General features: G+C 40.6%; 1 protein-coding gene across 2 annotated transcripts; it reads left to right on the top strand.

The window, feature by feature from the left end:
• The first annotated feature begins 4,317 nt into the window (after positions 1-4,317).
• On the top strand, positions 4,318-19,135 carry LOC308503807 (olfactory receptor 51E1). 2 transcript variants are annotated; one of them, XM_081063471.1, is made up of 2 exons: positions 4,318-4,445; positions 12,671-19,135. In XM_081063471.1, exon 2 carries the CDS (start codon positions 12,712-12,714, stop codon positions 13,663-13,665), a length of 954 nt encoding a protein of 317 aa, XP_080919597.1. In that variant the 5' UTR covers positions 4,318-4,445; positions 12,671-12,711; the 3' UTR covers positions 13,666-19,135. The 2 variants fall into 2 exon arrangements, with proteins under 2 accessions (XP_080919597.1, XP_080919598.1); XM_081063472.1 differs by lacking the exon at positions 4,318-4,445 and adding an exon at positions 4,874-5,089.
• The last annotated feature ends 33 nt before the right edge of the window (positions 19,136-19,168 follow it).

Here is a 19,168-nt window from a genome sequence, read left to right as displayed (position 1 = left end):
TTTAATCCCTTTAGGGAAGCAGTGAACAAGGATGAGGAGTGGGGGAAAACCAATATGAGACACTGTATAGGACCTGGCATCTCCCAGAAGTTTCTCGCTCCAGGTATATTCATTTAACTTCCAACTCTTAGAATCTAGTAGGTTAAAAATGTTTGCATTGAAAAATGACAGGTAGAAAACAATGTAGGTTCATTTGAGGCAGGGGAAAGAATACTAAAGTAGGACATATGAAGTCAAAGTCCTGGAAATATCATATGGTGGCATACCATGTAATAATCTCTGCATCTCATTTCCTTCTCTGTGTAATGACAAACTGCAATCTTATGAGACTAGAATCCTGGAAATATCATAAAGTGGTATACTGTGTAAATCTTTGAATCTCATTTCCTCTTCTGTGTAATGACAAATTGCAACCGCAATGATGTTGTAAAGCTCGAATACTATGAACGTCCTTTGTAGACTGCAAAGTATTGTAAATATGCAAGGAATGATCATATTCATGTTTGTCTTAACATCATTTACAATCATGACCTATGTGAATTGTACTCTCAGAATTGTGCAGTGTATCACCAGTTTGGCCTGACTTGTTAATTTTTATTTCCTAATAAATTGTTTTCACAAAGCTTTAGAGAAGTTGACATTCATTTCCCTGCGCTGCTGTGTGATTTACAATGAAATTCAAATTCACCTGTAAAATTCAGCGAAAGCCAAACCTTGCCAAAAAGTTCCTTTAAATGTGGTTGCTATCTATGTTAAAAAAAAAAAAAGAGACACTGTGGGGTTGGAATTAGATGTGATAGAGGTTAGGATCGCTAGCTTTGATATTTGGGCATGTTACTTAGCTTACTGAACCACTGTAATTTTGGAAACCGTAAGCACTATAAAACAGAAATATAACGTAGCTCTTGTTGCATGGGTTGTGGGGATTAAATAGGATGACAGGTGTGAAAACTTATGGAAAATAGAAAGCGATCAATAAATGTTGGTGACAATACAGTCAGTCCTCACTTAACATCATCAATAAATTCTGCAACTTGGAGTGAAATGACTTATAACAAAACCAATTTTACCACTGGCTAATTGATATAAGCAAGAGTTAAGTGTCTATGGCATCTCATCAACATTATAACAAAATGATGTTGAACAAAACAATGTCATTCGAAGACCTGCTTTAGTTTTAAATAATCAAACTGATAAAATGAGATAGGTTTATTTCCTTATAGGGGATAATATTAAAAATACTGCTGTCTTCACCTTTCATAACCACATTCTGTGCACAGGCCAGAAGCTAGTCCCTTGTCCAGATTGTAGTGTCACTAGTTTTAGACTATCTCGTGGCCTTCTTTCTCAGGAGATCTTGGGAGATCTCTGAGTCCTCTACAATACTGTTACTTGGGTAGCTGTAATTGTTGCTGCAGTAATTGTTGCTTGTTGGAAAACTTGGTGAATTGCTAGACTAGATTAAGGGCTTCCTCTATGCTCTCACAGATTCCACACTTCCCTCCATCGTAACACTTAAAGTTCTACATTCCAACTGTTACAGAGCTTAAATAGTTGTATGATAACTCTCTGTTTATCCTCCATTATAGAACGTAAATATCTGTATGATAGTTGTCTTTCTCTCTTGAAGACAAGGACTAGTTTTCCTTTATCTCCAGGGCCTGGCATGTAAGACGCTCAATGGCTGTTTGGCTGGGGCCTCTCAGAAAAGGGAGAGCCTGAGTGGGATCTGGTTCACTTTAGATGAACCAATTCACTCTTATTCCCCATCCACTCTCATCTCGTGTTCCTTTCTCTATAAATTATAGTCCTTAGTTTGACCTGTATCATTTTATAAAGTCCACAAAGTACTTTCTCCAGCTATTAATGACCATTATGATCCAAGCACAACACTACACTCTAGATAATGTCTAGTTAATTATTCGCACTACTGAGACAAGATTCTTCTGTATTCTCTACTCAATGCCCTGTGAATCTTGAACTTTTCCAGTCTGGCTGGTAAGAATGCTCGCTATCCTTGGTCCTGTGTGAGCACTGGACATGGTAACTCTAATCTTTTCTTGTGGCTCTTTCCCCAGCTTGCTCACATGCATGTGATGATCAGTACTCAGTTCAATGCTTGAGGAGGACCCTCTGCACATCACTGGAGTTCTCTCTCCATGTAGATCTCTCATCTTTAATATTGTGCCTTCAAATTCTAGCTAGCTTGATCTTCTTGAACTCTCTGCTCCACATCCTCAAACTAGGGTGTCCTCTGGACTCTGCCTGGTTCTCCATCCCTGTGCTGCAGCATGGAAACTCTTTCAAGGTGGTATGCTGGGGACACATAGAGTTTGCCTCATGTGTTTCCCATGTGTCAGGGTGCAATGTCCTTCATTACCTGATATCTAGGGTCTTGCAAACCATTGCTTTATATATATTGTCCACTTTAGATTTGTTTAGGTGGACGTTACTTCCTGTTACTCCATCTTGGCTAGGAGAAGTTCCTGGGTAATTTTTAAAAAAGTATTCACACAGTTTAAGTCAATGGAAAGTTGAGGGAAGTAGTAGAGATGGCTCAAGGGTGTTGGCAGCAAGTGTCAAACTGCAGGTTTGCAGGTACCTGGAGCTCTTATTTTTTCTTTTTGTATTTTTTAAAATTAAATTTATTGGGGTGACAATATTTAGTAAAATTACATAGGTTTCAAGTGTACATTTCTATAATACATCATCTATATCTCACATTGTGTGCTCACCACCCAGAGTCAGTTCTCCTTCCATCACCATATATTTTACCCCCTTTACCATATATTTTACCCCCCTTCTACTACCCTATCCCTCTTACCCTCTGGTAACCACTAAACTATTGTCTTGTCTATGGATTTCTGTTTCTTTGTTTGTCTTGTTCCTTTGTTGCTTTCAGTTTTATATTCTACATATAAGTGAAGCGATATGGTTCTCGACTTTTTCTGTCTGACTTATTTTGCTTAGCAAAATAATCTCAAGATCCATCTATGTTATTGCAAATGGCAGTATTTCATCTTTTCTTATGGCAGAGTAGTATTCCATTATGTATATATACCACATATTTATCCAATCATCTATTGAAGGATACTTTGGTTGTTTTCATGTCTTGGACACTGTAAATAATGCGGCAATGAACACTGGGGTACATCTATCTTTACCGATAAATGTTTTCAATTTTTTGGGTAGATACCCAGAAGAGGGATTGCTGGGTCATATGGTAATTCTATTCTTAATTTTTTGAGAAACCTCCATACTATTTTACGTAGTGGCTGCACCAATTTACATTTCCATGAAAAGTATATGGAGCTCCCCTGGAGCTCTTATAATCACTAGTTTTGATGTAGTCTGTGTTGGACTGGCCTGGTTTGCCATTGCTTATTTTTGCACAGCTGAAGTCAGCATGCCCTTTGTTGTGAATTTAAAATCTACAGTTGTGAAATTAATCAGTAAAAACTAAGGAGAAACCAACAAAAATTCACTTTATTTATAGACATGGTTTTTTTAACTTATTTAAATATGGAAGGTATTTAGTTTCACATTGAAGTTGTTCTCTAACTCTCTAAAATGTTCTCTCACTATTTTTGCCCTTAAGAGAGAAACCAGATGACATTGTGCTTATTTGGCTGGTTTTGGGGGGTAGGGGAGGGTTAAGGAAATCACAGCCTCTTTCTTCAGCCCAAGGCCAGGCAGAGGCATGGTCTCATGGGACTCCTGTTATGAGTTAGCTAGACACAGGGCCCAGAGCCCGAGGAGAAAGAAAATATAGACCCAGAGGTTTGGGGAATCACAAATGGGTCCATTAGGATCCAGTCTCAGCAAGGAACCAAGCAGGCGCCACCAAAGGAAAGAAGGTAGGGGACAGAGAAAACTTCAGAAGGCAACGAGCTGGCAATTAATCGTGGGATCTCCCTGAAAGCTTATATTGCCTTTCCTCTGGCTGAGTGTGATGAGCCTCGGAAGAACCTTGGAGAAAAACTCCTCACAAAAGCCATGGTCACATAAATGAGTTCCTTGTAGCCTTTCCTTACTCATTCCTCCTGTATAACTTCATGTTGGGAGCTGGCACAGGGCCCACCTGGGGAGGACTCTAGGGTTCCTCTCTACCCACTGTCCTTTCTTCCGCATCCCCCCAGGCGCTCCTTCCTAGGACACAGAAGTCAAGAAGAACACCAGACCCACAGTTGGCTACTAGGGGCTACCTGCTGATAGATCCTCTGGGCAGCACTCCACCCACCAGCAGGGAGAAACAGAAGGAGGAGGAGATAAGACAGAATAAATAAATAACCCTGACCAAGGAGGTCCAAAGGAGGGGGTGGAGGCAGGGAGGGCTGCACTGCAGTACAGCCTGCCAGACCTCTTCAGGAAGAGTACTAGAGAAAAGGGCACACGTTCCTGCAGTGAAGTTGAGGTGAATTCAGGAGACCAGGTGGTACATCCAGGTATGTGTAGCTAGGGGTCTCCCATTACACCTGCTGAGTGAATGAGAAACAAGACTGTGAAGAACCAGAAGTACAGGCGTGGGACCAGTGGGTGTTGAACAAGGCTCCTGATTCAGAGGGCAGACAGCCTTAGCAATTTCTATGTTTGTGTGGTGAAGGGAAGCATGGGTGATGTTAGATGCTGCCTGTGGGTAGTTTCCAAGCAATTTCTCATTAAGCAGTTTACTGGTATGCCCATCTTGAGCCTGGCAGGAGTTAGCCTAAATGAAGGTGAAGGGGAGCAGAGAACAGATGGGGTGGGGACTGAGCTAGAGTTGAAATGGAGTTTGGTGTGTGAAGAAAGCCAGTCCCAGGTCATTAGTGTGGTCGAAACTCAGTTTGTGATTAAGGGTCAGACTATATATAGCTCTATATGGGGTGTGGATTCTGATTGAGATCCAGGCTCATCGGAGACTCTGTAGCAGGAGTCAGGCTGTGGTTGAGATTGGGACTTCCTGGGGCCTGATCCTGACCCAGTCTGTGCTTAGGATCAGGGTTCAGTCTTTAGCCCATTTAAAAACTGGATTAGTGTCTACACTGCAACTTCTCCTGCCTTGCACTCTTTACCCCAGCCACACTGAATCACTTGCAGCCTTCCAAACAAGGTATGTTCTCTTCTGTCTGGGTCTTTGCACGTGTGAGAGTGTACTTTTAAAAACAAATTAGATTCGGGGTGGGGGGGAGAGTTATCTCTTTGTGAGGGGTGTAAATGTCTAACTATTATGTTGCTTTGTACACCTGAAACTAATAAAAAAATTAACAATTAAAAAACAAACAAAACCCAAATTAGATGGGGTCTGTCGCTTAAATTCCCCCAAGTCACTCAGAATTAAATCAAAGCTCCTTGTCTTGTCTTGCAAGCCACTATGTGACCTGGCTCTTGCCCTCCTCTCTGCTCGCATCTTCTGAAACTCTCCTGTAGTACAGTTACATGGATCTTTGTGTTGTGTGAACCCCCAAACTCATTCTTGCCTCAAGATCTTTTCTTTTGTTGTCTCCTCTGCTTGGAGCACTCTTTTCCTAAATCTTATTAATAGAATGGCTCGTGTTATTTCAGTACACAGCTCTTAGCTCATATGTCACCTCCTCAGAGGGGCTTTTATTGACTACCATCTCAAATATGGGTGCCCTGTGCCTGTCCTTTGCCTCCTATCACTCTGTCTTGTCTTTAGTGCACTCATCTTTGTCTGAAATGTTCTTGATCATTTATTTGTAAATGTTTTGTTATTGCCCTCCTAGTTTATGAGCTCTGTGAGAACAGTGATCTTTTCTGTTTTATCTCCAGTTTGGGGCAAATAGTAGGCACTCAATGCATTTTTGTTGTCTAATTGAATGCTGCTGTCCCCATACCCAGAACCCTGACTGGTTAACTGCAACTTGCCCCACAAGTCTTAGCTCAGACATCATCTTCTCAGGAAAGCAATCTGAGCCTCCCGACTTGGTGAGCTATTGTCTATTTGCTCCTGATGCCCTCGTACTTACTCTTATCCTAACATTTATCGCCACAAGCTGTGATGGCCACATATTTGTCTCAAGTTTACCCCACAGCTGGGAGGCTGAACTGTGACTTATTTACTCTGTATCTCAGTATCTACAGTGCTTAGCACAGACTCTGGTCCACAGTAGTCAGTCAATCAATACAAGTGTACCTTGTTTTATTGGGCTTCTCTTTATTGTACTCCGCAGATGTTGCATTTTTTACAAATTGAATCTTTTTCCACCAGCAAAAGAATTACAGCTTGCTTTATGGCAGTTGTATGGGACTTAACTTGCAATGTCTCTGAGGTATGCCTGTAATTGTTGAAAGGATCAGTGTATTGATCAAAGTTCCAATCTAACTTTTGCACTGCACCACATTTCCCTTGCATGCAAGCAATGGTGAGAGTAGGGCACTGATACCTAGGTCAAGCTTTGCAGGTCTGTGGGTGCTTATTGACTCTGGTCCTACTTGGGAAGTGGAGGGGCAGGGACCTGAACCCTTGGGGCTTTGTGTAGTAGTAATTTTACAGGGCCAGACTGATGTGAGTGAGCAGAATGGGGTTGGGAGCCTAATTTTTTATTGAGTTAGAAGTTGAAGTCTCTTATCTTTCCATTCTCATCTTGGCCATTCTCAAGTGAATACAAGTAAGTTTAGGGGAGAGAGGATGTGGATAATTTGGGGTGGATGTGATTCTGGGGCTACTACCCTCATGGAGTAATAGGAAAAATGCTCCTCCACGAATCGAGTGATGAGCTCCTTTGGTCCTTACAGGTGACAGCATTGCCCCTGAGGTCAGCTTTCCCTGACTGGGCCTGGGAGTAGGAGATAGAGGCTCCCAGTTATTTCTGGGCTTCTCTCCCAGGACATTCTCTTTTAGATATTCTCACAGAGGCTGGCAGTGGCACGCGAGGTCCCCAACCCACTCCTCTAGGCATGGAATCTTCTGTGTGCTTAGCCCAGAAATGGTAGTAACCATGAATCCTCTCTCTTGTCCCCTCATTTCTCTTCCCCACTGAATCTAAGTGGAAGAGCTGGTCAGGTGTTCTGAGTCCTGGAGAGGCTTTCTGGCCTCATGGGTCCTCAAATTTTGGATTCTTTGGAGAATAACATGGAAATAGTTTTTACAAATCATGGGTGCATTCTTAAGGAGACTGGGAGAAGACAGTAACCTGACCTGTTAGAAAGCACATAGACTTGGTACTGAGACATCTAAGTAACTCTCAATATCCTTATACGTCTAATGGGATTAATAATATCTGCCTGACAGGTTGACGAGAGGCTCTAATAGTAAATGAAAGAAGAACTTGGTAGAGGATATAGCTTTTTAATCTCCACTGTGGGGGCTGCCCATGTCACAGCCAGAGGAGTTGGGGCTGAAAGAAGGACAGTGCCCAGGTCCCAGTAAGCAGGGTCTTCTTTCCTGTCCTCTTGGGTTTCCTTCCAAGGGTCTACCTGGGCCAGGTATTCTATTTTACCAAGCCTTCTCCTATCCTACCTGTTGGCTTTCAGAAGGTGCAGCACAATTAAAGGCAACCTAGAACAGGGGAAAATAAAGGCATTGGAGTTAGTCTAGGTTAAATTCCTACTTTACCAGTCAACTGTTTAACCCTAAGAACATTATTTAACCGCCTTGGGACCTCAGTTTTTTCACATATAATATAGAGAAGAAATATAGAATTCCTATCATGCAGTGTTGTTATTGGGTTAGAGATTAGCTTTATATAGTGTTTGGCATTTTGTAGTCACTCAATGATTTCTGCTGTTAACACAAAAACAGTAAAATCAGTGTTGGGAGTGACCTCATTGTTCTCCTGTGTAAGAAGAGATAGAGCTAATAGCCCTGTCCTACCTCACTGGCTGCTTTTCTATGGGTTTTTGAGAGAATTTTGGGGAAAAGTGTGAAGAAGGGCTGCTCATAGGGGCTGAGCTGGCACTGGGGACAGAGTCCTGGAAGCCAGGGAGAAGGAATGAGGGGGATCGAAAGCCTCAGAGTAGGTTTCCACTGTGTGTATCTGGGATCTCCTGCTCCCTCGTCCTCAAGAAATGGCCAAGATGTCCTTCACCGTCCTCCAAAAAACATTTCTGGGACTTGTTTAAGATAGTGTGACTTTTTCAGAGAAAATCTCATGCCCAGAGTTGCTCCCTAGAGGTGAGAGCAGAGTGGGCTTTCTAAAAAAGAAAAAAAAAGTAAAAAAAGCTTTGTTTATTTTTCCTTGATTATGATTTATTTTCAAACTAGAGGGATTTAATTCCAATTTCCTCCAGAGCTCCAAACATTCTATCTCTGAGTGCATGCCAGTGGTTCTAATTACCAACTGTCGCTCAGGCTGGAAGTCATTTTGTCCCTCTGCCTGCCTCCTGGTGGGATTGTGGGAGATTGGCATGCTTCAGGGCTGGACAGTCTGAAGGGTGATACTTGGGCCCTCTGGACAGCTGCCTTCCCCATTTTTTTCATTTCTCTCCTACTGTAGTCTTGTGAGATGCAGCCTGACATTTCACCTCCAGAGATGAAGTGAATGCCCACTTCACGTTACTGAGGCACCTTCCTTCCAGGCGAGCTGAATCTTCCTCTCTGATTTCTGGAATCTCCATATCAGTGCTTAGTCTTTGCCACTGTGGGAGACTGACTGCTAGTCAGCATGTGTGTGTGTATGAGTGTGTGCTTGTGTGTGTGTATGTGTGTGCTTGAGGTGGAGTGTCAATTAAGGTGACAAATCGAAGGGAAATGAAAAATTTTTAGAAACTTTATATTTTCTCAGAGATTTTGTTTCCCATTTTTATGGAAATGTGAAAAAAAGTGCTTTGCATGCTGTAATACTGTTTTCACAGTGCCTTTTGACATGCTTTATCTCATATAATTTTGTAGCAGCATTACGAGTTATTATTGTCCTCTGCATTTATTTAGAGCTGAGACTTGCATTCCTAGCTTAGGGCTCTGCTCATCACATCTTTTACTCTCAGAGGTAATAGCACTGAATATAGCAATCCGTGAGTCTTTCCAACATGTCTCCTAAGGCAGCACAGTTTTATCCTGGGAATTGTACTGCTGCACCATGTCTGTTCATTTGAAATTCTTGGATGGCATGGATATCTGGCCCTCTGGAGTACTAGAGCCTTCTTGCTGATGTCTCCAGGTGAGAGATCCTAAGTCACCCCCTCTCTCGGGCACAAACTGTGCTGCATGCCCACTTTGCATTTACTTAGAGCCAAGGCTTTGTACCCACTCTGTTTTCCATGTATCCTCTCATGCCCCCTGGCTCCCTGGGTAAGAAAGACCTTTCTGTCTGATCCTAACAATGCTTATTCTGAACTTAAGATCACCCTGCACTGACCTTCCAAGCATTTTTTTATTCTTCTCAAAACTCTCTATAGTTCAGACAATTGGCAGCCTTTCCTCCCCCTGTGATTGTGCAATGCTCATCAGATGCCTATTGAGGGATGTTTCTTTTGATAAAACTCATTTTCATTTTCAACAAACATCAATAAACCACTAATAAATATGACAGGGTTCCTGCCATTAAGGAATTCATAATTCAAGGGAAAACAGGAATTCGTAATTCAGGAGGGTAAATGCATAAAAATAGACCTAAACAAAGTTCTTCGGGAGCACAGAGAAGGAAATAATTAATTACATCCAGGGGAAGGAGGCTTAGGAAAATAGCACAGGACAGAGACAGTATGCCAGGATGTGAAAAATGAATAAGATTTTGCTCAGTGGAAAGTCAAGGAGTGCAGTCTGAGAGGATCTTGACAAAGGGACAAGAGGTAAGAAAGACAAACAGACACAGAGCCATGAAAATCAATGCTACTTCATGAAAATAGTATGTATTGTAACATGGCTGGGGCCCAGGAGCCGTGGTGAAGAGTGGGGAGAGAGAAACCCAGGCTCAGAGGCTGAAAGACAGACCTTTGGCCACACCCTAGTAGTTTGGTCTTTATTCTAGGATTAATTTGGACCTCTCAAAGGTATTTTTTTTAAACAACAGAGGGTGACTTGATTTCTTTTGGCTTGAAGATATTTGGGTTTGAAGATGAAGAAGTTTATGTGAGTGGCATGACATTCGGAATCAGAGTATCTAGCTTGTGTGACTGTTTTGGCCACCATAACAGAGAAGAGGAAAACAGTTAACAACAACAGACATGATTTTTTGCACATTTACTGTGTGGCAGGCATTGTATTAAATGCTTTACACCGATCATCTCATTTAATCCTCACTTTGACCTCTATTACACAGTGACTATTATCCTCATTTTAAAGATGAGGAAACTGAGATTTCCCTAGAAGTTAACTGATTTGCCCCAGATTGCATAGCTAGCCAAGTTGTTGACTGGAATTTGAATCCAGGATTGATTTGTGCACGCTCTTAATGGCTGGACAACATCGCCTCTGGAAGAGTTTGTTTTTCGGACAGGGAGAGTTTGATGTGCTTTAGAGAAAGTCTGTTGGATCCCTTTAGTAAGACTTCAGAATTATAAATCTGTATCATAAAATAATTCAAGGCTTGCTAAACAGATTTGGGAATCAATAGTTTATACATAATGAATGGATTTATTGAAGGGGATGAGATGGCCTAGGAGAGGGTATAAACAAGAAAAACACTAAGGATAAAATTCTGCATTATCATTTAAGAGTATATTTAAGGGTCAAGCAGAGGAGGCTGAAGGTCCAGAAAGGAGACCAAAAACTAGTGATCAGAGAGAGAGGAAAAGCAGCAGAAGGAGAAGGGAGAAGTTTAAGAAGGAGGGAACTGCTCACAGTGTCATATGCTACAGAGAGTTCAATACTGAAGACTTAAGTGACATTGATGAGTTTAGCCTGTTTGTCTAAGTTCTAGATTAAATACGGTTCTTCATACATTCTCCCTTCAGCAGTTTGAATTAAATTCTGTCCTCTCTGTTCTAAAACTCATGCTCCAGTGTTTTCCCCTCTGTGTCTGGTCTCAGGGAAGCTCTGGGTGACAGCTCAATGGTGGAACAAAGATTGTTGACATATCCTGAACAGGTTGAATGGTGTGAGCCCCTCCTGGTGCTTGCCATGGGCTCTTCTTCACTCTCTGATTACCCATGCAGAAAGAACATACCCCGGCTGTCAAGGGCCAAATCTTAAAAATCTAAACTTGCTTTTTTCTTCCCAAGATAAAATGATCTTAACTATACCCTACCTAAATGTGGCACTATTTCTATAATGGGAAGAGGAGATACCTAGCTGCCAAATTATATCTGAATATATATACATATAAACATATACATATACATATACATATATATTACATAATCTAATAAATACTAGGAACACGTGAATGTTTGTGAATGATAGAAAGGAAAGGAGGAAGGACAACAGTTAACTCTCTAATTGTTTTAACAGAGATATCTGAAAAAACTCAAGTCTGACATTTTCCACCTTAGCAATCTCTACTTATATCTATCAATTTTGTAGCCAGATATTCAGGGATATAGGAACCCTACTATAGGATTGATAATTACTCCAGATTTCTAATGTGATCAGGTTTGGTCTTCTATGTCAGTCCCTCTCTCTTAAGCCTGGTGGGTCCCCCAGAAACAGAGCTTGAGCTGGGGATTCTTATTTAAATGCCGTATTGAGGGACAACTGTCAAGAGAAAAGAAGTGAAGGAAGCAGCATAGAGCAGGGAAAGAAAGCTAAGTAAGGCTGTGGTCTCAACTGGAGCATACATTGCATCACAGCTCCCCCTCTGTGAGGCAAGGAGGCTAGCCATTTGAACCTTTATATCAGGCAGTCATTGATCTCTAAATGTGCCCTGGCGGGAATAGCATAACTTCCTGGGTAAGGTGCCTCTCATTTGATTATGGACAATTTTCTGGAGAAAGGGAGAACTGTGAGCTCTGAGCACTCAGCATCCCCTGCAGATGAGATATAGGTGCATTGGCTTGGCGAAGGAGACCTAGTTGGGACACTGATGGCGTCCATTTCAGCTGTTCCTCCTTTTATGATATAAAAGGAGTATTTTGGACAGATGTAAGATGTTTGATAGACATTTGGGCAAGAATGAATTCTTGAGTTAGAATTCAGGATGAAGTTAGTGTGTTAGGATTGTTTTTATTCTATTAGACTTTATAATAAAGTAGGTATACTAGAATTAAGTCTTAGGTTAATGTTAAAGTTAGGGTTAAAGCTAGAATTGGAGAGGTCATTAGGATTAGAGATAAAGTTAGGTATCAGTGTTAATCTATGATGCTATTAATATCACTACATTTGGACCTGGAATTAGTGTTAAATGTAATCTAATGATATAGCTAGAATTACAGTTGTTTTTTTTTTTTTTTTTTTAATTACAGTTGGTTTTAAGCATAGGGGAACATAAGGGTAGGATAGGAAAGAAGAAGTGATGTGATTTTTTATCATCTAAGTCTGATGTGTATTTATTCAATAACTTACCTTTGGTAAACTAAATGATTTACATTATACTTGTAAAGAGCTTGTTTTTTCCCCTTTAATATTTCACTTGTTTTCAGGATTGACTTTAGAGGTAAGGTTAGTAAGTAGGGCAGGATGAATTTTTATGTGGGCCCTGAGTTACGAAGGATGGCTAAGTAGAGTTTAGAATCAGAGTTTGGATAGACAATTAAGTTAGAGTTTAGGTCAGAGGATAGGATGTCAGCATGAAGGGAAAGAAGTGTGGTATTGTGATTCTGAAGGATCTGACAATGGCTTATCTTTGTATTCCAGCTTCTTCCAGTCCGGATTGGTCACAGCTCAGCTTTTTCACTATGGTGGGCTCTACTGGCAATGAATCCAGTGCTACCCATTTCATTCTAATAGGCCTTCCAGGCTTGGAAGAAGCTCAGTTCTGGTTGGCCTTTCCACTGTGCTCCCTCTACCTTATTGCTGTGCTAGGTAACTTGACAATCATCTACATTGTGCGGACTGAGCCCAGCCTACATGAACCCATGTATATCTTTCTTTGCATGCTTTCTGGACTTGATGTCCTCATCTCTACTTCATCCATGCCCAAAATGATGGCCATCTTCTGGTTCAATTCTACTACCATCCAGTTTGATGCTTGTCTGATACAAATGTTTGCCATCCACTCCTTGTCTGGCATGGAGTCCACAGTACTGCTGGCCATGGCCTTTGACCGCTATGTGGCCATCTGCCACCCACTACGCCATACCACTGTGCTAACATTGCCTCGTGTTACCAAGATTGGCTTGGCTGCTGTGGTACGGGGTGCTGCTCTTATGGCACCCCTGCCTGTCTTCATCAAACGGCTGCCTTTCTGCCGCTCCAATATCCTTTCCCATTCCTACTGCCTACACCAAGATGTCATGAAGCTGGCCTGTGCTGACATCCATGTCAATGTGATCTATGGCCTCATCGTCATCATCTCTGCCATTGGCCTCGACTCACTTCTCATCTCCTTGTCATATCTGCTTATCCTCAAGACTGTGTTGGGCTTGACACGTGATGCCCAGACGAAGGCATTTGGCACTTGTGTCTCTCATGTGTGTGCTGTTTTCATATTCTATGTACCATTCATTGGATTGTCTATGGTACACCGTTTTGGCAAGCGGCATGACTCCCTCCTGCCCGTCATCATGGCCAACACCTACCTGCTTATTCCTCCTGTGCTCAACCCTATTGTCTATGGAGTGAAGACAAAGGAGATCCGGCAGCGCATCCTTCGTCTTTTTCATGTGACCACCCACACTTCAGATCCCTAGGTGTCAGTGATCAAATTTCTTTTTCATTCAAAATCTTTCAGTTGAGATTTTAACACTTTGGAAGACAATATTAGGGGGAAAAAAACCTTAATAATAACACAACTGATCCTTCAAAGACAAAACTGGTTGGAGAATCTCCATGTGGATAGGGGCAGCAAAACTCTATACTCCCAATCCCGATTTTTGAATATTGTTTTTTCCCTTTAGTTCTTCTCTATATATAATTATCAAAAACCCTAAGGTGGTTGTGGTTGGAGGGTTATTACTTCCCATTTAACCATTCAGTGCAAATCTCGAAATTACTTGAACTGATAGTCCACAGCATTCTGAGATAAGCATGGTACATGTAAAGAACATTTACCAAAGTCTTAAGCATGAAAAAATTAAAATAAATACAACAATACAACACAAATAGATAATTTGGCTTAAAACTATGATTTTTTTCCTCAGACTCTCAAACCATATTGGATCTCAGGAAAAGATATGTACATGGATTTCCTTCTTCAAATGATCTCCATAGAGAATAAATAGTTTCTTTTCTTTTAGGTACAGCCTTTCAGAGGAAGGTTGGAAGTATGAAAAGACTACTGTTACCTACATTAATGAAAGCTGATGTACTCTGTTCTGAGATTTTTCACAGTCCATGGACATTTTTCTTTATTTAATTTTCTTATTAACCTTTTGATTTAGGCAGGAATATGATTAGAACCCCCATTGTACCCATGGGGAAATTGATGTTCAATGGGGATCAGTGAATTATATGAGGTCACACGTAAAAAATTATGCCTTTTGATGCTTAATTCCATATTGTAGAGAGGAATGCTAGAGAGACCAGTAGGGTAGTGAGTTAGACATATCCAGAGTCTTGCATTTTTATGGGGGCATTATTTCCTTTCTCATCTATCCAATATTGTATTTAGGAGTTTCCTGCTAATGTTGCTGATGGCTTTAATCCTAATAGTTCCCGAACCATTTGACACTACTTGGTTCGGGAGTAGTGTCAGTAGGAGTGTATTCCTAAACAGTGTCTAATTTGGGAAATAGTATGATTATCAATGGGGGCATTCACTGGATATCTGTAGAGACACTTTACAGAGCGGTGCAGTTGAGAACACCTAGAAGCTCATGTAAAAATTGGCAAGTCTACCACAGGCCAGGAGCAGGAACCATCATGAGACTGGACAAGGCTGGTGGCCCATAGGGCTAGCCATGAAGCCAGGCTAAAGGAAACATGGGTCCACTGAAACTGAGTAGAGCATATAAGTGGACACCTTATACCCCCAGGGCCCTGAGGTGCCCTGCAGGTGAAACCCACAGCATCAATGTTCAGAGAAGACCATCGGAGAGACCAATAAAGCCTGAATCCCTGCCAGCTGCACTTAGCATAAGTGTGGTCCCACAGGTCCACCCATGAGTTCCACAAGCCAGGCACAGGACTTCCAGAAGAAAGAAGATTGGGAAGGAGGGCGTATGGGCATGACAGGAGGGCAGTAGGAATGTACAGGCCAGAAATGACACCACCATCCATGGGGGGAGTGCTAGTCAGACCCAAAGAGAGGTAGGTGAATGTGAGAAGCAGGTAGTATAGTAGAGAACATGGCACAGAGCCAGCTGGAATTTTCTGGCCATTGCTAGTAGCACAGGATTACTTGGTAGAGAGGGCATGTAGAGAGTATATCTGAGTTCCTGGACTGGAATCCAGAAGGTTAATATTGTGAGCAGTATGGGATCTGACATACCAAGGTGAGTGACAGCCAGCAGAACTAGGAGCATAAATTACAGTCAATGCAGACTTTGGTCATTTTGGACTGAACAGAGGATCAGCCCATTGCCCAGTAGGGAACTGACATTGGGACTGAGAGAGACAGAAAGAAAGACATAGAAAGAAACAGACTTTGTTTTTTCTTATATGATCAATATATAAGAAAGCAATATATGATCACTGGAAACAAAAATCTTACCATGTTTCCCTCAAAATAAGTCCTACCCCGAAAATAAGCACCAGTTAAGTTCTCAGCCAGGACTCATTTAATAAGTTATGACAATGTTCCAGAAGACGACATGACTGTATTTGAATAAATTTTGATTGTTGTACATGAAAAAAATAAGACATCCCCTGAAAATAAGCCCTAATGGAGCAAAAATTAGTATAAGACCTGGTCTTATTTTTTGGGAAACATGGTAGACACCCTGAAAATATAAAAGAAAAAAAATACAATAAAAACTCCAATAAACTTGTCATCTTAAAAAATTGTTAGCATTTTGATGTCTATTTTTTCAGATTTTTAATAAGTGTGTGCATGCTTCTGTGTGGACATATGATGAACATGTGTGTCTGCCTTATATTTGAAATCCTGTTAGAAGCATACAGATAGATGAATAATAAACAGATAAATCAGACAGACATAGTTTACATTTTTTCTAGAGATGCAGGTATTATTCTATATTTTGGAAAGTATTCCAGGTCTATGATAGTTAATATACTCAGGATAAAGTTTCATGGCTGTAATCCTAAATGACTTAAATGTTTTGTGAATGTAGACACACACACACACACACACACACACACACACACACACACACACACACACACACACACACACACTGGGTTACCTGAAAGGGCCTGAAGTTAAGGACTAGAATGAGAGGAGGAGGCTGCCTCTTTTAGATTTGGCTGTAAGTTAGTAAAGATTCTGGACAAAGACCATCATATGCCTCTTATATGGGCATCTTTTTACCTTCCCCATTTCCTTTGTTTGAATATTCCTGTCTCTGGCTCTACCATCTAAGCCACTTGGACTTTTTTGGGTCCTGGAGAAGTTTGAATAATTAAATCTCAATGTGTAACTTGTTCATTATTTTAGGTTTTTATCTAGAAGCGTTTTATATTTAAGTGTGTTTTTCCAGGACCCATCAGCTCCAAGTCAAGTAGTTGTTTCAATCTAGCTGGGGAGGGCGCAGCTCACAGTGGCCCATGTGGGAAGTGAACCAGCAACCTTGCTGTTAAGAGCACCGGGTTCTAACCAACTGAGCTATCCAGCTGCCCCTACAAGAAGCGTTTTATAAACATATTTTGTGGTCTCCATTCTGACTACCAATGCTCTAGTCCAGATACTCACCTCTTGCTTGGTCATAATGTCCACACTGGTCTCCTTGCCTTTGAACAACTTTTGTGCCAGTCCTAAATCCCACATAGTTTGTAGGAGTTTTTTCTAACACAACTCTGATTATCTAACTTCCCTGTTTAAAATCCATCAAAAGTCTTTTATTGCCTATCATATAGTGCCCAAACTTCTTAGAATATCAGTAGACTTATCCTTTTCCCTTTTGTACCTATCCCTATCTTATTTTTCTATTATCTCTAATTTTTCCACACACCATGTTATTCAGCTACTTTATAATGCTTGCTGTTTAATGATCTTATGCACTTTTAAGGCCTCTGTTTTCTTTCTCTGAATTGCCTGTTACAGTTTTTCTTTTTAAATAACATCTCATAAAATGAAGTTTTTATAATTCATTAATCCAAAAGAATTAGTCTCTCTTCAGTGTTCCCAGACCTCTTGGCACACTTTATTTATTTATTTTTTAAAGAACTGAACCATTTCCAGTTCAGAAAAGTTTGAGTGAGACTTTTGAGTCATATCTATTCAAGTTAAGAAGGTATCTTGTATCATTCTTTTAAATAAGTTAACTATCCCGTGGATGCAAATGAACATACATGTGAAGGGTCATCCGTTTCTACTATGTCTGGCATTCTTGAGATAAACAGACTTGAATTTGGGAAAGGACGATATTATACCATTGGTTTAGGATTTTCGAATTGATTTTGATCGTTTATCTCTTTAAAAAGGTACTCTCCAACTTCTTATTGTCCATTCCCCTGGCATCTCCTAGCTTTTTTATGTTAGATTTGATCCAAAGGAAATGAAGCTGATGCAGAATGAGTTTGCAGTCTGCCTTTTCCACTCCTAAGGAAGCCAACAGAGATGCAGGGCTTTTAACCCAAAGAAAGTTGAAGAATGAGGTTGTGGAGAATCTGGAGGATATCTGAAATGGGGACATAGAGGAGGATGCAGTTGTCATTATCAGACTTCATCATGGAAACTAATAGGCAAGTGAGTCTCTTGGAGAAATGGACATTTCCTGAGTGAGGTTACAAGAAGAGTTACTGCTGAGGCAGCTGGCACAATACCACTGTGTCACTACTCAGCATCACCCGATCAACACATTTATTTATTCACTTATTTAACAAAAATTTATGGAAAAATATAATTAGGTAAGACACTATGTTAGGAATGCTAGGGCTACAGAGAATAAAAAGACAGAGAACTTGACCTTAGGGATCTTTCAGTCACTACATATTCTCTAGCAATAACCACATAAGCTTGATTTCTGACCCCACAGCATCCTTTATTTATTTCTGCCACTGAAGTTGCAGGGCAGAGTTGGGGTGGATAAGAGAAAGACCACTTCAGACCACAGTTTCCAGGGTAGCTTGTAGAAGAAATAGAGCTGTTTTTCTTTCAGGGTCTTCATCTCAGACGTGTCAAGAACCCTAACTTCCTTCTATACTGATTTCCTTCTCCTCCTCTTCTCATTCTTTCTTTTCATCTTTTTCACCATCACAATTGACAAGAAATCTGTTTCTTACCTTTATTTTCAAGGTAAGAAAGATATACCTATATTAAAATATAGGAATATCACTGGAGGAAAGCCTCACCAAAAGTAGGGCTTATGGAACTTGGAGATAGGAATTGCTTTTAGTAAAAATCACCCAGAGAAATTGTCTTTAGAAAAGGTAGGTGATGGGAAGACTCTAAGTAAGAGTAAAAGATGCATTCATCCTTTCTTGATCCAGACTTATAAGATTTTATGTCTCTCAAGGTATTTTCTATCTCATCTAAATTTTCAAATTTACTGGCATGAAGGTGTTCATAATATTCTCTTATAATCCTTTATGAAGTATGTAAATATCTAATCACTATGTTGTTTTGTACACCGGAAACTACTACTACTAATAATAGTAAAGCTGAACTTATCAACAAAGAGTAGAATCGTGGATACCAGGGGCTGAAAGGTGGGGAAAAAGGGGAAATGTTGGTCAAAGGGTATATACTTTCTGTTATAAAATGATAAGTTCTAGAGACCTACTAATGTATAGCAGGGTAACTACAGTTAATGGCAATGTACTACATGCTTGTTAAGAAAGTAGATCTCAAAGACTCTTACCACACACACAAAATGGTAACCATGAAGTAATGGACAGTTAATGGATGTGTTAATTAGCTTGATTCTGGGAATCTTTTCATAATGTATATCAAAACATCACATTACATAATGTGGCAACAACTGTGCATAGTGCCAGGTGGGTACTGGACTAATTGAGGGGATCACTACATAAATTATATAAATATCTAACCACTATGCTGTACACCTGACACTAATATAAAATAATATTGAATGTCAACTGTAGCTGAAAAAAATAAATAATTAAAAACGAAAA

Source organism: Rhinolophus hipposideros, assembly GCF_964194185.1.
Source record: "Rhinolophus hipposideros genome assembly, chromosome: 10".
Classification (NCBI taxonomy): domain Eukaryota; kingdom Metazoa; phylum Chordata; class Mammalia; order Chiroptera; family Rhinolophidae; genus Rhinolophus; species Rhinolophus hipposideros.
The sequence above is the reverse complement of the archived record's forward strand: the minus strand, read 5'-3'. Positions and strand labels throughout refer to the sequence as shown.